A 22832-nucleotide genomic window follows, 5' to 3' on the forward strand; every position below is an offset into this window, starting at 1 on the left:
TATGATAGTTTTTTAATTTGACATTAAAATAGAATTTTGACTGATACTGTGAAATTCGTAAAAAAGGATTCATTAAATATAAATATTAAATATGTGTAAGTTAATAATTACTAATTTATGTACATCAACATGTTACTGCACTGTGTATTATGAAGAGATGTAAGTGAAAGTAGTGCCCAAGAAAAATTGTAACCGATTAAGAATAGTGACACTCGAGTTCATATTTTTTATATATGCATACCTTCATAAATTTTTTTATATTAGTAAGCATATTTTGTAAAACATATGTTTGTTTATCTGGTCACATATTTTATGCCATAGAATCATCTCTATTATCCTTACAATAATTAATATACATTAAGAATATTAGATGTCGTTGCTATTATTAAAATGTGTGAAAAAATAAACGACAAATGAAAATTTGTTTAATTTTAATTAGAAGGTATCACCCTCTCCTTATTACGACATACATGTATCTACTTGCGAATATTCTTAAAAGCAATTTGTTTTTTTTTTTAAATCATACATTTCTCTATTGATTTCGTTGTTCTAAAAACAAAGAAATATTGAGAGAAAAAAGTGCCATCTTATGAATGTGTTGTACATATGTGACTGATCTTGACCAAAAAGTTATGTGGTTGGTAGATCAGGCTACAGTCTTATCCTTATCGCAGGGTATTTAACGTTTTCCGTGCGCAAAAATAGCAAACATTTCAAAACCTTCATCGAAGTATTCACGTCATAATGAAATTACGTTTTTGACAATATTTTTTGGCTCTATTGATCGGAATTGAGAAACTATTACAACATTATAAATAACATTAATATCTACCTTCCATGTCAAAAACAATTAAAAACAAAAAACAACTTTAGCTATAATACCCTTCATAAATACAAAGGGATTTGATCTGAACAATTTCTGCGGAGAATACATTGTTGTCTGAAACCATAATTCATGCCTAATTTCGTGAAGATACCTCGCAAAATAAAGTCTTCCATGCAAGCACTTTATTCTGATCGCTCAGTTAGTTTGGCAGCTATATGCAATAGTCATCCGATCTATACAATTTTTTCGGAGATTGCATTATTCTTAAATAATAATCCATGCCAATTTCGTGAAGATACCTCGTCAAATGAAAGACTGAAGATTCATGCCTAATTTCGTGAAGATACCTCGCAAAATAAAAAAGTTTTCCATTTGATTCCGATCGGTCAGTTTGTATGGCAGCTATATACTATAGTGGTCCGATCTAACAATTTCTTCGGATATTACATTGTTGTCTTAGAAAATAATTCGTGCCAAATTTCGTGAAGATATTATGTCAAATTAAAAAGTTTACTATACAAGTACTTGATTCCGATTGTTCAGTTTGTATGTCAGCTATATGCTATGGTGGTCCGATATCGGCTGTTCCGACAAATGAGCAGCTTCTTAGTCAGAAATGGACAGGTGCAAACTTTCAGATCGATAGCTTTAAAACTGAGGGACTAGTTTGCATATATACAGACGGACATGGCTAAATCAACTCAGCACATAATGCTGATCATTTATGTATATATTTTATAGGGTTGTTGTTGTTGTTATAACGATTATCTAATCCCCGTTTGGGTGATAAATTCTAGATTCGTTGTCGTCGAGGTCATCTAACGGAAGGCCCAGGAAACGAGCTGTTTCGACGGGGTCGGACCATAGGGAAAGGGGTGTTAGATGAGTGGGGTTTGTTGGGCATGCAAAGAGGTGGTTAGTGTCATGCGGAGACTCATTGCATGCAGGACATGTGTTTGGTATGTCAGGGTCTATTCTGGATAGGTAGGAGTTTAACCTGCTACAGTATCCAGAACGAAGTTGCGCGAGGGTCACTCTAGATTCGCGAGGCAACTCGAGCTCTGTGTCTGCAATGGGTGGTGGTTTGACTCGTATTACGCCATTCACTGAAAGGGAGTCGGTGAAGGTGTTAATGGCTCCACTGTGAATGGCGGTCAGTGCTTGTCTGAAGTTAGTTGCGTCCGAAGTCTGGTCGGCGTGCTGTCTGATGTCGTCGACGTAGTCAAGGAAGGACCTCTTGATGTTCCTAGGAGGCTGCTCCGCTGCAAGCAGGCGTCTGCAGGGGTGGTTTCTGCGAAAACATCCCAGCAGAAACTGCTTGGAGAGGAGCTCGTTATGTTCCTTAACCGGAAGCATACGGGCCTCGCTATGTAGGTGTTCGATTGGGGACATCAAGAGGCACCCCGTGATAGTCCGGAGTGCAGTGTTCTGACAAGTCTGAAGCTTCTTATTCTGCGTGTCACTGCATCCAGGCGACCATATTGCGGCTGCATAATTGAGGACCGGCCGGCCGATTGCCTTGTATGTTGCCAACAACGTTTCTTTGTCCTTTCCCCATGAGCTGCCGGCAAGCGAATTGAGGATTTTGTTGCGGCTCTGTACTTTGGCAGTTATCGCGGTCGTGTGAGGAGTGAAAGAGCACAGACTGTCCAAAGTGACGCCTAAAATTTTAGGGTTATTTACTGTCGGAATTTTTGTGCCATCGACTGAAATGTTCAGGTCCAGTCTGTACTCCTTTGTCCAATTGGTGAAGATGGTCGCTGTGGATTTAGTGGGGGAGAGTGTTAAGTTCCTTGCAGAAAAGAAGCGAGAAAGATCGGAGAGGTAGCCGTTTACTTTTGAACACATGCCATCGATTCCATTGCCCGACGTCAATATCGTACAGTCATCTGCGTACGAGGTCATTGAAATTCCCGCTGGTGTCTGGGGGAGTTTCGAAATGTAGAAATTAAACAGTAGCGGGGAGAGGACACCGCCCTGCGGAACCCCCTGTTTAATTTTCCTGAGTTTGGAGTTTTGACCTCGAAATAGTACGGATGAGTGTCGACCGCTCAGGTAGTTCATGGTCCACCGCTTCAGCCCTGGAGGGAGCGTTGATTGTTCCAGGTCCTCCAGTAGCGTTGCGTGATTGACTGTGTCAAAAGCTTTTGACAAGTCCAACGCTACGAGGATCGTCCTCTCGCAGGGTGGCTTCTGGTTCAGGCCATGAACTATCTGGGCGTTTATGACGCTAAGTGCTGTGGTGGTACTGTGCACTTTACGGAAACCATGCTGATGGTCTGCTAGGCTCAGGTGGTGGGTGAATGACGGGAGTAACAAGGCCTCAAGTGTCTTCACTACTGGGGAAAGGAGAGTTATCGGGCGATAAGACTCCCCTTTGTTGGCGGGTTTCCCAGGTTTCAGCAGTGGGACCACTCTTCCGACTTTCCACACATCGGGTATTTGAAGAGTGGATATCGACAGGTTGAGGACCTTGGTGAGGTAGTTTACTCCCGTTGGGCCTAGATGTTTTAACATTAGCATGTTTATTCCGTCAGGGCCGATGGATTTAGACGATTTCGCCTTTTTGATGACACTCTGACCCTCCCTATCGGTGAAAGTAAGTGGTGCGCAGTCTTTTGGCATTTTGCGCAGCCGTCGGGTAACACATCGTTTGGCCTTGTCGGTCGAAGGGTGCAGTATAAACTGTCGGCTAAAGTAGCTCGCGCACTTCTTCGGGTCCGAGGAGGCATGGCCATCGAATTGGATTTCAACCCGATCGTCATGTTTCCTCGGATTTGACAGGGCCTTGACAGTAGTCCAAAGCTTACTCACACCGGTGGAGAGGTTGCAGGACTTCAGGTGCTCTATCCATTTTGTCCGCTTATGATGGTTTACCATTTGCCGAATCTCCAAATTGAGATCCCTTATTCGGTGATCACAGGGATCGGCATGGCGTAAGGTGTCGCGCTCATTTGGTAATACAGCTGCTTCGGCTGGGAAATTAGGGCGGAGTTCCGCTATTCTTCCAGCCGGTATGAAGCGAGCTGTAGCAGCAGCGATCACCTTGCGGAATTGACGCTCGCCAACGATGACGTCCGTAGGAATGGATAGTGCGTTGAAGGTGCTCTCAGTAAATTCTGTGAAGCCGACCCAGTTAGCTTTGTTAAAATTAACATAGGTGCGGTTATCCACAGAAATAAAGTCAGGAGGTTTCTCGATCGAGATAATTATGGGCAGATGGTCTGATGCAAGAGTTAGCATAGGTCGCCAGGTTATACTATTTATCAGACCACCGCATATCTGGCGAGCTATTACAGGTGCCCATAATTCTGGTGGGGGCTTCGTCATTCATTGTGCAGAATGTCGAATCGTCTATCTGTTCCGCCAGCTCCATCCCCCTACGATCGTTTGACAGGCAGGAATGCCAAAGATCGTGATGCGCGTTAAAGTCGCCTAGCACCAGACGGTTTTCACCACGAAGTAGCGCATCTATATTCGGGTGATATCCTGTTGGGCAACATGTAACTGGGGGGATGTATATATTAAATATTTCGAGCTCGACATCGCCTGACCGGACAGCTATACCCTGACATTCTAGGGTGGTGTCCCTGCGGTCGATGTCAACATCGATTAGACGATATTGCACGGTGTTGTCCAATATGAAGGCTAGGCCTCCACCATTATCCCGCTCGCGATCCTTACGTAAAACGTTGAAACCTGCACATCTCAAAAGATCTGAGCGGCTGTTTAACTTGGTTTCTTGGACCGCAGCTATCGTTACGCGCTCCCGGCTCATAAATGCAACTATCTCCTCGATCTTGCTCTGGAGTCCGTTGCAGTTAAATTGTAAGAGTCGCGTTTGTCGCGGGTGTCCAGTCGTGATCCTGGGGGTGAGTGGGGTGCGTGTAGGTGGTGGTTGTTGCAGCTGTGCTATCCGCATGGGCGGTTGTCGCACTATGGTGTTGGTTGGCGACGCCACTGTTTGTGATTGCGGGGGCAGACTCCCACAGCATGGGGCAACATACGACGCACTCCACTCTCGTGTGGTACGCAGGCCAGAACACGACAGAAAGTGACACCAGCCAGTACAAGAATTGCACTTGACTGATGTGACATTCCGGCGTATTATGGTCTGACACACGGAGCAGACTGTGCGAGGAACCAGGAGTTGCTGTGTGGTTCTCGCACGGGGATTGGAGCTGGATGAAGGTTGGGGGGGAGGTTGGTCAGATTGGGAGTTATGCTGTCTATGTGAGCTCCTTAGGACCGTGGAGGTCCTATCTTGGCCACTCGACTGGAGTGGCAGCGCAGTGCGCGAACATGGTGCAGGTTGCACGGCCGTTGAGGCAGATGTCGCATTATTGCGTTGACAGCATGGGGCCACGTAACTCGTGGTCCACTCCCTGTGTGTCTTAAGGCCCGAGCAGGTCTTAAAATGGCTCCATCAATTGCATGTATTGCACCTAACCGAGGTGGAATTTGGATGGAGCCTTTTTGCGCATACGCAGCAGTAGAATACCTCGGGGCCCGGGTTGGACTCGATGCCCGCACGGGTCAGGAGGATACGGAGCAACCCTGCTGCTAGGCGTTGCTCCAGTGACGACAAACTTAATCTAAAACTTACCGATCCAAACAGGGTTAGATCGTCGAAATAACAGCCCTTGGCCGGATAAAATCCGGGTCAATTCCGGTATCGCAGAACCGGCTGTTGTGGGAATTGCCATATTTTATAGGGTCTCCGACGTTTCCTTCTGGGTGTTACAAGCCTCGCATGTGGTTTATTGTATATATTTCAGAAACCACTAAAGCTATATCAACCAAACTCGCTAGGAACTACATCTCCCAGCAACGCTTAAAGTCTTAATATGAAACTATGTAAAAATTGATCGTGGCCCCACCCACCTTTAGGTGAAATCCTATATCTCAGGAATTACTTGTCAAATTTCAACGAAATTTGCTGCATACTATGATTCTGATATTTTATGTTATTTTGTGAAAATAGGCAAAATCGGACTACACGTCTACTACCCATACATCCTAATTTTAAATTTTCTCTGATTCTTTCACTTTATAGTATATAAATCAAGCAGAAAAGCTATCAGAATAAAACTTTTCACAACTAGCGCACTCAAGATTTTCCATCTTATGTCTAAACATTTTCGAAATCATACCATAACTTTTCAAGCCTGCATAATCGTAGTAGCGTTTGACCCGTCAAAAGCTTTTCAAATCCAATCATACAACACTACTAGAAGGTATCGAACAGTCTACGCCCCCATCAGGGCTGAGTGGCAGTCAATCGTCCGTATTATTTCAAGGTAAAAACTGAAAGTTAATATGGCAGTTTCTTCTGAAACGCTTTCACAGAAATCACCATTGTGGTCATCTGTTTGGAGCGGAGGTACCTCCTATGAGAATCTGGAGAATATTCTTAGACGACACTGAACACCTAGCCTAACTACGGACGCAAATGATTTCAGACAAACACCAAAGACCATTCACAGCTATTATCACCTTCACTGACTCTCTCCCAGTAAATGGTGTCCTTAGTGTAGCTAGTTAAAGTTCTAACCATCCGGAATTGACCCGACAGCACAAACAACTTGTGCATCGTCACCCAAACAGGCTCTTGATAACAACAACAATAACTCCAGGGTCCATATTATGAGGAAACGTAAACTATGTAACAAGGGTGCTCTATAAGAGTGAAGATTAAAACACTTTTACATGTTCATGCAGTACATGTTAATGCGTTTATTGGAGATCAGAAATTATGTATATTAATATTCTAAGTAAAACAGTCAAAAGAGTATCACAAGCGTAGCAATAAAACTCTGAGCCTAAAAAAGCCAAATCTAGTCTGAAAAATATTTAAGTATTTGGTCACACTGGTAATAGTCTTATTTTATTATTATACATAACTTTTTTATTCATATCACTCAACGTCAAAATCGGCTGGATATTGGACCAAACCAATTTTTTTTGAGAGATTGAGTTCAAAGTTAAAAGTAATATTTGCCTTGTTTTGAGATTGAGCTTATTGAAAACATCATTAATAAGTACAGTATGTAAGTTCCTAAACATTAAAGATATGAACACCATCCACTTATTCCTCTCATTTCAAAGGAGTAAAATATTTTTGGGTTAAGCTTGTATGACAGATCCACAGACAGATGTTGAAAGGTTTCGAATTCCGACTAGTATTTTTCAAATAATTCTTTTTTTTGAAGATCTAACTTTGATGACTGACATATTTGGTAAGCTAGACCCCAAAATATTATACGCAATTGAAATGAGAGGAAAACGTGGATGGAGCCCATATTTTTACTTTTTTAAGAAGTCTAAAAATGAAATTAGTAATGATGTGTTTCAATTCTAAATTCGAAGCCAAATATTTAGATTTTGGAGGATAACTTCAAAAACGGAAAATTTTCTTACTTAGGACTCTACCTCTCGGAATAAATTGGCATGGTCCAATACTCAGCCGAGTGTTGTACAGTGTAATGTGTGCGAGTACGATTTACTATTTTTTTTAAATACGTGCTGACTTCGAAAACGTCAATTGCAATGTATAAGAACTATATAATGTTCTGTAATGCAACCGAGATATTTTCGACATTGCATCCTGTTTTGAAATGCATTAAACGGCAGTCGATGCGCAGTGACAAAGGAAATCGCACATCACAAATAAAGTTGATGATTTTGATTATTATCATATGCAATGGTGGAGGAGTTAGATTGATAAGCTTTTTATAAGTCGTTTTATTAAGTTATACTAAATTTGGATTCAATTCAGATAAGGTGTCAAAAAATGTACTTATGATCGCAGGAATATAATATATTTTCCTATATATTCGTATTTGTATGATGTTTGAGCTTCTTTTTTCGATGAAACGGAAATAATTATGTATAATTAAACTATTTGGTTTAATATTTATCATTTTTTATCTTTTTACGATCGCAAAAATAAAACAGCTTATTGCGAAAGTAAACTTTGCAGCAACATTTTTATACTCTCGCAACCTGTTGCTACAGAGTATAATAGTTTTGTTCACCTAACGGTTGTTTGTATCACCTAAAACTAATCGAGTTAGATATAGGGTTATATATATATAAATGATCAGGATGAAGAGACGAGTTGAAATCCGGGTGACTGTCTGTCCGTCCGTCCGTCCGTGCAAGCTCTAACTTGAGTAAAAATTGAGATATCTTTATGAAACTTGGTAGCATGTTTCTTGGTACCGTGAGACGGTTGGTATTGCAGATGGGCGTAATCGGACCACTGCCACGCCCACAAATCGCCATTAATCAAAAACAAATAAATTGGTATAACTAAGCTCCCCAATAAGATACAATACTGTGATTTGGTACACAGGATCACATTAGGTGGGGGCATCTGCAGTTAAAAAATTTTTTTTAAAGTGGGCGTGGTCCCGCCTCTATTAGGTTAAAGTGCATATCTCCTAAACCGCTAATGCTATAATAACAAAATTAACTAGAAGCAAATGTTTTTAGCACTTCTATTGACGGTGTGAAAATAGTTGAAATCGGGTGGCAACTCCGCCCACTCCCCATATAACGGTACTGTTAAAAACTACTAAAAGCGCGATAAATCAAGCACTAAACACGCCAGAGACATTAAATTTTATCTCTGAGATGGTATAAATTGGCTTTATAGGAACCGCGTTCAAAATTTGTCAGTGGGCGTGGCACAGCCCACTTTTAGGTGAAAACCCATATCTTGAGATCTGCTCAACCGATTTCAACCAAATTCGGTGCATAACGTTCTTTTCATGTTTCTATGTCATAGTGCGAAAATGGGCGAAATCGGACTACAACCACGATTACTTCCCATGTAACACCATTTTCAATTCCATCTGATTCTTTCATTTTCCACTATGCAAATCAGGTAACAATGATTATATCGGGGTAAAACTTTGCGTGAATAATGCAATTAAAGTATGCCACCTTGCGGCCAAAAATTGTCTAAATCGAACCAAAACTGTTCAAACCCCTAAGTACTAAATATATGGACCCCATTGCCTATAGTTGACCTTCTACCGAAAATATCAGTCAATCAACAAAGAAATCTCAAACGAGTATACCATTTGACTTTGCGAGAGTGTAAAATGTTCGGTTACATCCGAACTTAGCCCTTCCTTACTTGTTTTGATTATTATTATATTATACAACGTATCGTTTTGCAATGTTGTTTGACGTTGCATACTGATGATGTATAAATACTGAAGTCATACTGTATCGATACTTTGCAGTACTACGTTTTCGAAGTCAGTTACGTTTATTTCATGCTTATGTAATATGTTTATTTAAATTGTTTTTCTTCATGTTGTATCGTTAAGTTTTCCTTTAGTTCCATGAGTGCAGCATGGATGCGGAAACGCAGGCGTGACTCAAGCGAAAATCCAGTGTATTTCTTTCTGCAATAATACGAGAAGATAAACGGCATACAATTAATTTTAAGAGTTTCTTTTATGACATACTCATTGGAATATTTTGCTTAATAATGATAATTTTGAATTTGAAAGCATATTATTTTCAATACTTTGGTAAAATGATCAATATTGTAGTTTAATGCTGTTAGTGGAATAATTATTAAATATACTTACTTTGCTTCCTCAATTGTGGCAAAAGCCAAATCGTAGTTTTGTTCGTCTGCATGCACCAGTCCTGATTCCACACAGGCGTAGGCCATCAAATATGTATCCTCTCTTACTTGACTTTCCAAGTTCATACATGCCTCAAGATCTCTTAAAAAAAACGATTTATTTTACACTAATTTAAGAATGTGTAATTTTGAACTTACTGCAATGCGAGGAATGGTTGCTTCATTTGTCGATAACAAGCGCCACGTAATAATAAACATAACGCTTGATTATCGAGTTCATAAATATCAGTAACATTTCTGTGCGCTAACTGTTCCATTTGGCGTTCGATTAAGCGGCAAATACTGTCAGCAAGCTGATAATTTTTACCAAGTACCTTGAATGTGTTCCAGACAAACATTAGCTCAACAGCTGGAAGGCACAGGTAATCATTTTGCGCAAAATACCGTGCAACTTTCTTACAAATAAATTTTTCCATTGGAAGTGATTTTCCAGCAATTCGTTGCTTATGCTTGGGTGCATCTCGCATTAGACGCTCAACGGTTTGCCGCTCAATATCGTTAAGGTCATCGTTCATTAGCATTATAACTGCCTGCTGATATGAATAAATTGTACGAGACCATTTGCTTTGTTCTACTAAGTAGCTGGCGTACAATCTCGCCTCGCGCCAATCTAACTTCAAGCTGAAAATATGTGCGAGTAATAAGCATCGGTAAAATAGGAACATTATAATTCGTACCTTGGGGTATAAATAAATGAGAACAGATAAATTTAATAGTTATATAAACGTACTGAAAAAGAAACGCAATTGTTTGGACGAATTTAATTTGTTAGTAGCTGGTTATAACGGGAGGAAAATTATTATTTTTTTAAATATATTATATTATATGTAATAATAATAACCCAATTATTACCCTCCTCCTGCCCAATCGACGCGAGGGGCGTAATCCGCATACGTGCGGAAGTAGCCGAATCATGAAAGGCAAGAGAGTTTTTTTAAGCGTCGAGATCTAAAACTGCTCAGCTACAGAAATAAAAATTTTAACAGCTAAGATTTAAATATACGTTATAACAAATTGTTACGATTATATTTATTAAGAGAAAACAATATAGTCCCTCTAATTTTGACAAGTTAGTTAGATAAATCAAATGTGCAGGAATTAAAATTATGACATTTATAAGTTTTAAACGACTAGTGTATGGAGATAGACTTAACCTAGAATCCCATCGGAAATTCCCTAAGGCGAAAAATAAAAATTGATTTTGAACAGACTCTAACGGATTTGGTCCTAACAAAAGTTATAAAAGTAACATACAGATCTCTTAATTCTTCAGACCAACCTTTAACAAAACTGAGAACACCTTTTGCTTTAAAGACCATAGTATCAATATGAAGACTCAAATTAAACATAGGGTCCATAGTTCTAGTCTATAGTATTTAATAAATAAGGAGAGGGGTGCACAGATCCACGGGAAAAGCACAGCGTCTTACATTTTTTGAGATTCAATGGCAAATCATTTCGATTACAAAAAACAACCAAATTATTTGAGTCATTTTGCAACAGACACCTCTCATCAGTTGAAGTATATGATTTAATAAGCTTTACGTCGCCGGGATCTATGTAAGAAAATTGTTGAGTATTCTATTGCAGAGGAGATATCGTTATTAAATAACAAGAACAGAATCGGGCCAAAATTTCCACCTTGCGGAACACCTGAAGATACATTAATTGTATCTGAAAGAATATCATCAAATATCACTCGATGTGTACTTGGCTGAAAGCATAGAAGATTAGCTTTTTGTACGAGCGTCGAGAGATTTACTTTATCAAAAGCTTTGCTAAAGTCAGTTGATATAACATCCGTATACTTATGTTCCCTAAAATCCAATGATCCATTTTTAAAAAATTCATATAAATTTGTTAGAGTAGATTTCCCTTTACGAAATCCAACCTGTGAAGAAGAAATTAATGGAGATATCAAAAAAGTAATGACCTGCGACGATAGCTTCAAAAAGTTTAGGTATAAATGATAGTTTTGCAAGGAATTAAATATCCTTGTCAAAGGCAAGTAGATATATTTGACAATATTTTTTACGAAGCATTTCTGGGTCGTAATTAAACTATGGTTTTAACATATTTAAATTAAGTAAGATGTCTTCATCAGAAATAATTGGACAGTTAATTGATAAAATAAAGTGCTGATGGAAAAAATTTTAGGGGCATTAGTACATTTAATTCGAAAAATGCTAGTGATTGTTATGTGACATGATAGATTTGTATTTCATCGCGGACGAAAATTTGGAAATCCTGCGTTTGGAGTTAATGAAATCATAAAACAATTTTGGATAACGTACAATATTTTCTTTAACCTTATTTAAGCAAATAGTATAACATTTTTCATTTAGGTCTAAATACTGTCGACGCAATGCAGAATATTTAGAATAGTCGACAATTAAACCAGTTTTTTTTTTAATGTTTAAAAGCTCGAGTTTTTGTACTTTTATTAAAAATTACAATTGGAACATACTTTTCAAATAATTGCTTTCTTGGCGTAAATAAAATGCGAAACACTCAATATCTTCATTATAATCAGGCCAAGTTTAAGTAGAAAGTTTCCTACTCAACTTTTAAAAGTTATGCTTTTGCATAGTTAAACCGTGTATAGAAGTTAGAAGTTTGATGGTTACTACCCAGTACATTGTCCTATTAAACATTTTAAAGTTAGCTTTTGCAAAGAACCGTGTACAGAAGCTAGAAGTTTGATGATTGCTATCCAGTACATCGCCTATGAATTCGACAGTTATTTCCAAAGCAGGATGATACGAGTCCTCTGGTAGAACAAAAGGATTACTCTGAATAACAGAACACTTTGGTGGGGTATCAACTACTATACTAAATCTAAGCATTTACCAAATTTATTCAAAATTAAATTAATTTGGTTCAGACCTAACTCGGACACTTTTCCCAAAAACTCATTAAAGTATGACCAATTGCAAATCGGTACGATATAATCATCGAAAGCTGATGATGTATAAATACTGAAGTCATACTGTATCGATACTTTGCAGTACTACGTTTTCGAAGTCAGTTACGTTTATTTCATGCTTATGTAATATGTTTATTTAAATTGTTTTTCTTCATGTTGTATCGTTAAGTTTTCCTTTAGTTCCATGAGTGCAGCATGGATGCGGAAACGCAGGCGTGACTCAAGCGAAAATCCAGTGTATTTCTTTCTGCAATAATACGAGAAGATTAACGGCATACAATTAATTTTAAGAGTTTCTTTTATGACATACTCATTGGAATATTTTGCTTAATAATGATAATTTTGAATTTGAAAGCATATTATTTTCAATACTTTGGTAAAATGATCAATATTGTAGTTTAATGCTGTTAGTGGAATAATTATTAAATATACTTACTTTGCTTCCTCAATTGTGGCAAAAGCCAAATCGTAGTTTTGTTCGTCTGCATGCACCAGTCCTGATTCCACACAGGCGTAGGCCATCAAATATGTATCCTCTCTTACTTGACTTTCCAAGTTCATACATGCCTCAAGATCTCTTAAAAAAAACGATTTATTTTACACTAATTTAAGAATGTGTAATTTTGAACTTACTGCAATGCGAGGAATGGTTGCTTCATTTGTCGATAACAAGCGCCACGTAATAATAAACATAACGCTTGATTATCGAGTTCATAAATATCAGTAACATTTCTGTGCGCTAACTGTTCCATTTGGCGTTCGATTAAGCGGCAAATACTGTCAGCAAGCTGATAATTTTTACCAAGTACCTTGAATGTGTTCCAGACAAACATTAGCTCAACAGCTGGAAGGCACAGGTAATCATTTTGCGCAAAATACCGTGCAACTTTCTTACAAATAAATTTTTCCATTGGAAGTGATTTTCCAGCAATTCGTTGCTTATGCTTGGGTGCATCTCGCATTAGACGCTCAACGGTTTGCCGCTCAATATCGTTAAGGTCATCGTTCATTAGCATTATAACTGCCTGCTGATATGAATAAATTGTACGAGACCATTTGCTTTGTTCTACTAAGTAGCTGGCGTACAATCTCGCCTCGCGCCAATCTAACTTCAAGCTGAAAATATGTGCGAGTAATAAGCATCGGTAAAATAGGAACATTATAATTCGTACCTTGGGGTATAAATAAATGAGAACAGATAAATTTAATAGTTATATAAACGTACTGAAAAAGAAACGCAATTGTTTGGACGAATTTAATTTGTTAGTAGCTGGTTATAACGGGAGGAAAATTATTATTTTTTTAAATATATTATATTATATGTAATAATAATAACCCAATTATTACCCTCCTCCTGCCCAATCGACGCGAGGGGCGTAATCCGCATACGTGCGGAAGTAGCCGAATCATGAAAGGCAAGAGAGTTTTTTTAAGCGTCGAGATCTAAAACTGCTCAGCTACAGAAATAAAAATTTTAACAGCTAAGATTTAAATATACGTTATAACAAATTGTTACGATTATATTTATTAAGAGAAAACAATATAGTCCCTCTAATTTTGACAAGTTAGTTAGATAAATCAAATGTGCAGGAATTAAAATTATGACATTTATAAGTTTTAAACGACTAGTGTATGGAGATAGACTTAACCTAGAATCCCATCGGAAATTCCCTAAGGCGAAAAATAAAAATTGATTTTGAACAGACTCTAACGGATTTGGTCCTAACAAAAGTTATAAAAGTAACATACAGATCTCTTAATTCTTCAGACCAACCTTTAACAAAACTGAGAACACCTTTTGCTTTAAAGACCATAGTATCAATATGAAGACTCAAATTAAACATAGGGTCCATAGTTCTAGTCTATAGTATTTAATAAATAAGGAGAGGGGTGCACAGATCCACGGGAAAAGCACAGCGTCTTACATTTTTTGAGATTCAATGGCAAATCATTTCGATTACAAAAAACAACCAAATTATTTGAGTCATTTTGCAACAGACACCTCTCATCAGTTGAAGTATATGATTTAATAAGCTTTACGTCGCCGGGATCTATGTAAGAAAATTGTTGAGTATTCTATTGCAGAGGAGATATCGTTATTAAATAACAAGAACAGAATCGGGCCAAAATTTCCACCTTGCGGAACACCTGAAGATACATTAATTGTATCTGAAAGAATATCATCAAATATCACTCGATGTGTACTTGGCTGAAAGCATAGAAGATTAGCTTTTTGTACGAGCGTCGAGAGATTTACTTTATCAAAAGCTTTGCTAAAGTCAGTTGATATAACATCCGTATACTTATGTTCCCTAAAATCCAATGATCCATTTTTAAAAAATTCATATAAATTTGTTAGAGTAGATTTCCCTTTACGAAATCCAACCTGTGAAGAAGAAATTAATGGAGATATCAAAAAAGTAATGACCTGCGACGATAGCTTCAAAAAGTTTAGGTATAAATGATAGTTTTGCAAGGAATTAAATATCCTTGTCAAAGGCAAGTAGATATATTTGACAATATTTTTTACGAAGCATTTCTGGGTCGTAATTAAACTATGGTTTTAACTTATTTAAATTAAGTAAGATGTCTTCATCAGAAATAATTGGACAGTTAATTGATAAAATAAAGTGCTGATGGAAAAAATTTTAGGGGCATTAGTACATTTAATTCGAAAAATGCTAGTGATTGTTATGTGACATGATAGATTTGTATTTCATCGCGGACGAAAATTTGGAAATCCTGCGTTTGGAGTTAATGAAATCATAAAACAATTTTGGATAACGTACAATATTTTCTTTAACCTTATTTAAGCAAATAGTATAACATTTTTCATTTAGGTCTAAATACTGTCGACGCAATGCAGAATATTTAGAATAGTCGACAATTAAACCAGTTTTTTTTTTAATGTTTAAAAGCTCGAGTTTTTGTACTTTTATTAAAAATTACAATTGGAACATACTTTTCAAATAATTGCTTTCTTGGCGTAAATAAAATGCGAAACACTCAATATCTTCATTATAATCAGGCCAAGTTTAAGTAGAAAGTTTCCTACTCAACTTTTAAAAGTTATGCTTTTGCATAGTTAAACCGTGTATAGAAGTTAGAAGTTTGATGGTTACTACCCAGTACATTGTCCTATTAAACATTTTAAAGTTAGCTTTTGCAAAGAACCGTGTACAGAAGCTAGAAGTTTGATGATTGCTATCCAGTACATCGCCTATGAATTCGACAGTTATTTCCAAACCAGGATGATACGAGTCCTCTGGTAGAACAAAAGGATTACTCTGAATAACAGAACACTTTGGTGGGGTATCAACTACTATACTAAATCTAAGCATTTACCAAATTTATTCAAAATTAAATTAATTTGGTTCAGACCTAACTCGGACACTTTTCCCAAAAACTCATTAAAGTATGACCAATTGCAAATCGGTACGATATAATCATCGAAAGCTATCTGAGTCACACGGTAAATTGAAATCCCCCAAACGATTATGGAATCTAAATTATGTGCTATCGAGATAGCACTATTTATTAAAGAAGCTTGCTGCAGATAAGTCCGATTGGGGAGGTACAAGTATATAAGGTTAAGTTAAATAAATAAAGCAACTATTAACACAAATTCAAATACATTTAAATTCAAATGAGTCAGTACCAGGAACGAGGACATCTTCAGATGGGATAGAGGAATGTATGGCAAATTGAACACATCCTCCGATTTTGTTTAGTCGATCACATCTAAATATTTGAAACTCGCTGTTTAAAATCTCATTATCAAAAATGTGAGGTTTTAACAATGTTTGAAGAACAATGAATAGAATCAAAGATTCTATTTGTCAGTACCGCACATTTAAGATGGGCAAGGCCTAAGCCAGCATAAAACATAGCGATCTGACTTGTGGCAAACACGAATGCCTGAACAAAACAGAATCGACGATAAACTGCCGAACCAACTAGATAGCGAAATTCGAAATTCTGAATATTCAGCTAATAAAAAGATAGAAGAAGTGAAAGATTGGCCCACTCATAAAAATATACATGAATTGTGGAGTTTTCTTGGACTGCGTACTTATTATCGACGATTCGTTCCAACTTTTGCCAGCGTAGCTAGTAGCATCCATGAACTCTCGAAAAATAATACAGAATTTGAGTGGAATAGAGAAAAGGAAGTGGTTTTTCAAACTCTAAAAAAACGGTTATGTACTACACCAATGTTAGCATACCCGATCCTAGGATCACCATATATTTTTAATACAGATGGCAGTGAGTATGCAGTAGGAGGCATTCTATCACAAAAAGCCCAGTCGCAAAGACTTATTGGGCACAATTGGGCTGCTTGCATCGCGTATGGGAAAGCGAAGATGGGCTCGAGCTCTGATGATTGTTCTGAAAGTAAGAATTCCCGAAATTCTCAACGAGCAGCGCAACGGATTGGTTGTTGTCAATCAGTGTCAATTGTGTCCAGTGAATTGCCATGGATGTAGCTGGTCCATTTCCTATCAGTAAATTAGGAAACAAATATGTTTAGGTAGTCATGAACTATTACAGCGAATGGCCAGAGGTATACGAAATTTTCTAACCAAGAGGCAGGAACTGTAGCGGATGTATTCATCTACAATTGGGTATCGAGATTTGGTTTTCAATAGAATTACATCCTGACCAAGAGAGAAATTTTGAATCAGCTCTAATGCAGAAACTGGGTATCCAGGAAACCCGTACAACTGCACTACATCCGCAGTCCGATGGCATAGTAGAATGATTCAATCGAACTGATTTGAAATTGGAGTTAACGCCAATGGAGGAAGGAATGCTAAGGAAGTCATACAGCATCCTAGAAGATGAGAGGAAGGATATACATGTTATGGTGAGATATGTAGTGCAGCAAAATTATGACCGATAAAATGAAAGCAAAATACGAAAAGATAATGAACTGTGAGGGTTTTATTCAAGGCGATTGGGTATATAACCCACAACGAAAGAAAGGGCTGTCTCTCAAATTACAGTGTAATTAGGAAGGACCATAGCCGGTTATTAAGCGACTGAACCATGTAGTTTATCACATACAGACCATTGGGAGACCAAGGAATAAAATGACTGTAGGTCATCTGGAACGGCTTGCAGCGTTTGGTACCGCAAATGTGTCATATCGAGACGATCAGACTTAGGTGGAGGGCAGTATGGCGAACACGAATAGAACCAACTAGAAAGCGAAATTCGAAGTTGTCAGAATGTTCAAGTTACAAAGTTTTGTTAACAATCCACTATATAAAGGCTGCCCGATTGTGCAGCAAACACAGTTCTAGTTAGAGTGTTGAGAATATAAGTAAGAAGTTTTAAGCTCGGATAATGAGTAGTAAAGCGTTAAGTTATTGGAATTAGAAATAAAGATAAGTGTATAGCCGTTAAATTGGGACTTTTATTTAACAATCCAGTGATCGAACTCAAGAGTGAGTTAAAAGGTAGGCGATTTATCGAGAAATCCGTTACAATATAATAGTAGTAATAATAATTACAATAAAAACTGTACTCAATAAAATTATCAATTATCAATCCAAGTACAGAACCAAATATATTGAAAAAACAATGTAGCCAACAGTTTTAAAAGCACTGGGACATAAAAAAAAAATTACGCGAAAAACAGCTGCGAATAGCGAAAGAAAATGAGATGAATAAAAAGCGAAAATAAAATAAAACAAAACGAAACAAAAGATGACTCGGCACAGAAATTTGAATATTTGAACTTTAAGTTAATGCACAATATAATGTTAAGATCACTTATACTTATCTTGAAATTGCGCAATCAAATTACTGAATAAAAAAACTAATTAAAATTGAAAAATCGCACAAAAATTTACAGCCAAAAAAAAATTACAGCTTAAAAGCTTGAAGTGTTGCCAGTATATAAGAATGCGGAATCTGGTTTATTTTCATGTGATAAGAAAATATTACATATACAGTGCCACATATACGTATAAACGCACTCTTAGTTTTAATTTTGCTAACTTCTCTTTTTCTTTGCACTGCACTAATTACAAAAAATTCTCTCTCATATTGTTAGTTAAACTAACGGAAATTCGTATTGAGTGCAAACCCCCACTTTTGTTGTTGTTGTTATATTTAAATCGTTGCATTTTAAATCAGATAGCAAAAACAGGCACATATTCGTTTAAACGCATCAACTTAATTTTTAATAAGGCTACATTTATTTAGATTTTAATAATTTATTGGTCCTCCATTCTTATTTACAACCTCAAAAATACGGTTTGGCATCGAGTCCACTAAATTTTGCAGCAGCGTCCGGTCCAAATCTTCCCAAGCCTCCTTAATAGCCAATTTGAGCTCAAGTGTTGTTTTAAAGAGGTGTCCTTGAGCTTTTTGCGCGTAGATTTTTCGCGACATGTGCCCCCAAAGGTTCTCCACTGGATTCAAATCAGGACTGCATGCAGGCCATTTCATAAGAGAGATGCTCTTCAAACCATTTCAGAGACTCTTTAGAGACGTGGATGGCAGCGTTATCTTGTTGAAAAATGCTATCTTCATCCATTTTATCTTCCAAAAATGAAATGAGAGCGTCGTCCAACAATTCTGTGTATATTTTTGAGTTTATTTTGGGCGGCACAAAGCAAATTTTTGCTTTTCCTCTCGATGAGAAAACAGCCCACACCATAACGCTGCCACCACCAAAGTTTCTCTTTGACATACGGACGTCATTGTTACGCAAGTCATGCCAGTAACAACTGTACGAGTCTGGACCATCCAGGTTGAACTTTTTTTCATCGGAAAACACAACATTGTCCCACTCTATTGACCACTGCATGTGCTCTTTGGCGAAGTTTAACCGAGCTTGTTTGTGGTGCGGCTTCAATACAGGCTTGCACACCGGTTTTTTTCCATTTTGCGTTAGGTGACATGCGTAAAATGTGTGCAATGTGCCTTGTTGCCAGTAAATCCAACTTCTCCTTTATTTGAGTGGAGTTCAAAAAATGTTTTGTGGCTTCCGTTTTAATTTGGTTTATTTGGCGTGAATTTAGTTTTTTTATTGCCTTTCGTGGGCTTTTTTACGCCATAATTCTCACCTTTTTTTTAAAAGGAGCGCACAACTGCCTCTGATCTTCCGATTCTTCGCCCAATCTCTCGATTTGAGTAACCTTCTTTGTGGTACAGGTTGATTTGGACCTTTTCACTGTCGTTTAAGTAACTGCCTCTTGGCATTTTAATAAAACCTTAAAAAAAAATATTATAACAACTTTTTTGAACTTTAATAAACGAAAACTTACCAATCGTCAATTTAATTGAAAAAACTTTTTTTTATTTCTAATCACAAACACGTTGTCGGCTTCTCTAATCAGATGCGTTTAAACGAATATGTGCCTGTTTTTGCTATTTGATTTAAAATGGAACGATTTAAATATAACAATACGTTTGCACTCAATACGAATTTCCGTTAGTTTAACAAACAATATGAGACAGAATTACAACAAATAGTGCAATGCAAAGAAAGAGAGAAGTTAGCAAAATTAAAACTAAGAGTGCGTTTATACGTATATGTTGCACTGTAGTACTATCGTAAAATGTGTTGCAATACCATAAAAACACGCAGAAAACGAAATAAATATGGTATATACGGAAGGTTAACGGGAAGCTTGCTCCTTTATTAGGGGTATGGGGGATAAGGGTAGTATCGAACCAATTTGGCACAGGAAAACATTACTATCATAAAAAATTTTATTTTAAGTATATGGGAGATAGGAGAAGTATACAACCGATGTTATCCATTTTTGGCACCCCGGCACATTATTTCCAGATTTTTCACACTGTTGGAGGAAGGGCCAAAAATTTTGTCTTGAGCAAATAAGTGGTTTGTGAGATAAGTATACTAAATCTTTTAGCAGGCGGGGCCTGCCAACTTTTTCTCCTCACTATTGCGATCCCCTGCACCAAATTACAGTTTTATATCTTAACTTGGTGCTTAGTTATGGCACTTTATAGGTTTTCGTTTAATGGTACTTTGTGAGTGCGGAAATGGTTTAAATACGCCCATCTACAATACCTTTCTCCCAATTTTTCCAAAGAACACGTGTGTAAAATTTCATCACAATATCTTAATTTTTACACAAGTTGCAGCTTGCCCAGACAGTCGGACGGACAGAGAGTCAACATAATCATATATATTCTGTTGCGCGCAAATAATTAACAACGATATTAAATCTAGTAATAGTAGGTTGTTTTTGTCTGCGATATAAATTTTGAAACTATTTCTTACATACAAGAAAGACATGGGCATATTTAAATAAAAAAAGTGTATTTGCGTATTTCGATGTGTGGTTTTAAATATTTTGTGAAATTCAACCTGGACTGAGTATTCAATTGTAAATTGAATTGTTATTATATTCGATTGGCATCTTGTGGATCTGTGGATGCAACAAAATAATATTAAAACCGCAATTAAAAATCAGGGGTTGATCATATGAGTGAGAAAATTTAGAGTTTATTTTTCAATGCTGAATCGTGAAAAAAAAAAAAAATTTCACCAAAAAAATGTGGGATGAGCCACAATATAATATTATATACGACGTATAACATCGCGCACGTGGCTGCCCACGCATACGACCGATTGGAGGACAGCTGGAGTTTTCGCGCATTCCTAATCTTCACAGGTTGAGTGCAGCGCATAAAACGTTCCAATCATTTCATTTTCAAAAATTGCTATGCCAGATAGCGTGGACGTGCAAGTGGCCGACAGTATAACGCCGCTCCAACGTGTTTCTATACGGTTCCCGTTATTCAATTCCGAACGACCAGCCTTGTGGTTCGCCTAACTTGAGGATCAATTTCATCTCGCCGGAATTTCCGATGAAATTACGCAATACCACTATGCTTCTTCACATCTTGACGCCAGGGCGGCCGCAGAAGTGGAAGATCTTCTTTTGAATGTTCCCACAGAAACGCCTTACACTCGCTTAAAAGGGACACTGGTCGAACGCCTTACGCTCTCTCGAGAAGCACGACTACAGCAGCTTCTCGATCGAGAGACCTTGGGTGATAGAAAACCATCGCAATTTCTCCGACATCTCAGAAGCCTTGACAACACTGTTCCTGACAATATTCTATGAACTAAGTGGCTCAGCAGAATTCCGATGACAATCCAATCTATACTTGCGTCCCAAGCAGACATGAATGTCGATAAACTCTTTCCTTTGCAGACAAAATACACGATATCGCATTACCAGCAGCACAAATCAATTCGGTCTAAGAACCAGCAGCAACATCAGCAGTCGAATCACGCATTTCTCGTCTCGAAGCTTCAAGTAATGAGCTAGCTTCCAGTTTTAAGAGACAAGTCATATCTCGTTCCCGTTCTCGTCATCGCTTTCGTTCGCGCACATCTTCTCCAGCACCGAACAACGACACGCCTTGCACATTTCAGGGAAACCTATCGCCGGATCGTTAGTGGCGGTTAACGGCTCGTCACTCGAATCAAACCACCTCTTCGTAACAGATCATGCCACCAAAATCCAATTTCTGGTGGATACTGGCGCTGATCTCTGCACGTTTCCCAAGTCTCTCGCACCTTGGTCGCTCATAGCAGTAAATGGATCTACGATAAACACGTACGGTTTCATAACTCTATCACTAAACCTTGGCCTCAGACGAAATTTTACATGGCGCTTCGTAGTGGCGGACATAACGAAACCTATTATTGGCGCAGATTTTTTAGCACATTTCGGCATCTTACCCGACCTAAAGAACAACTGCCTTATCGACTCGATCACTGGACTAAAAGTCGCATGTAAATTATCAGCATCCAACATCATTTCGGAAATTAAAGTACTGCCCGTCGACCCTATATGGGCAGATACTCTAGTGGAGTTCCCTAATCTGACAAAGCCGAAAGGAATCTGTCAGCCAACGAAACATACGACGCAGCACCACATATCTACTACGCCGGGACCTTCTGTTTCCTGTAAGGCCCGAAGACTTGTTCCCGACAAACTCAAAATTGCTAAGACAGAGTTCGAAAAAATGTTACAATTAGGAATCGCTCAACGTTCGAAGAGCTCCTGGTCATCTCCGCTCCACCTGGTTCCAAAGAAGTCTGGTGAATGGCGACCTTGTGGAGATTATCGACGACTTAACGCCCGTACATTGCCAGACCGATATCCTGTTCGTGTTCTCGAAGACTTTACTGCCAATCTAACCGGCAAAACAATATTTTCAACCATTGATCCGCTCTGAGGAAACACTGTCCATACGACCGTGAGCTTCACGCTATCTACGCAGCTTTACGAAAATTTCGCTATATTTTCGAAGCACGACATGTCACGATATTCACGGATCACAAACCTTTGCTACATACTTTTGCTCAGGACCCTGATCGAGCGACACCTTGGCAATTCCACCGCTTGGAT

General features: G+C 38.0%; 2 protein-coding genes across 5 annotated transcripts in view; both read right to left on the reverse strand.

The window, feature by feature from the left end:
* Window positions 1-9084: 9084 nt before the first annotated feature.
* On the reverse strand, window positions 9085-11559 carry LOC138858141 (tetratricopeptide repeat protein 39B-like). The gene is made up of 3 exons (XM_070112633.1): window positions 9633-11559; window positions 9436-9576; window positions 9085-9246 (listed from the first exon to the last, which is right to left on the reverse strand). The coding sequence occupies exons 1-3, from the start codon at window positions 10157-10159 to the stop codon at window positions 9132-9134; spliced, it is 783 nt and encodes a 260-aa protein (XP_069968734.1). The 5' UTR covers window positions 10160-11559; the 3' UTR covers window positions 9085-9131.
* A 946-nt stretch (window positions 11560-12505) lies between these two features.
* Window positions 12506-22832, reverse strand: part of LOC106621830 (tetratricopeptide repeat protein 39B) — a 53708-nt gene continuing 43381 nt past the window's right edge. For 3 of the 4 annotated variants that reach the window (XM_070112632.1, XM_070112631.1, XM_036376716.2), the window contains 3 exons: window positions 13054-13536; window positions 12857-12997; window positions 12506-12667 (listed from right to left, as the gene is read on the reverse strand). In XM_070112632.1, the coding sequence (XP_069968733.1) occupies window positions 12553-12667; window positions 12857-12997; window positions 13054-13536 (739 nt within the window). In that variant the 3' untranslated portion in view covers window positions 12506-12552. Of the gene's footprint in view, window positions 12668-12856; window positions 12998-13053; window positions 13537-22832 lie in introns of those variants that run through there. The other variant, XM_036376719.2, reaches the window with a different exon arrangement.

The sequence above is a fragment of the Bactrocera oleae genome, chromosome X (genome assembly GCF_042242935.1).
Source record: "Bactrocera oleae isolate idBacOlea1 chromosome X, idBacOlea1, whole genome shotgun sequence".
NCBI lineage: Eukaryota > Metazoa > Arthropoda > Insecta > Diptera > Tephritidae > Bactrocera > Bactrocera oleae.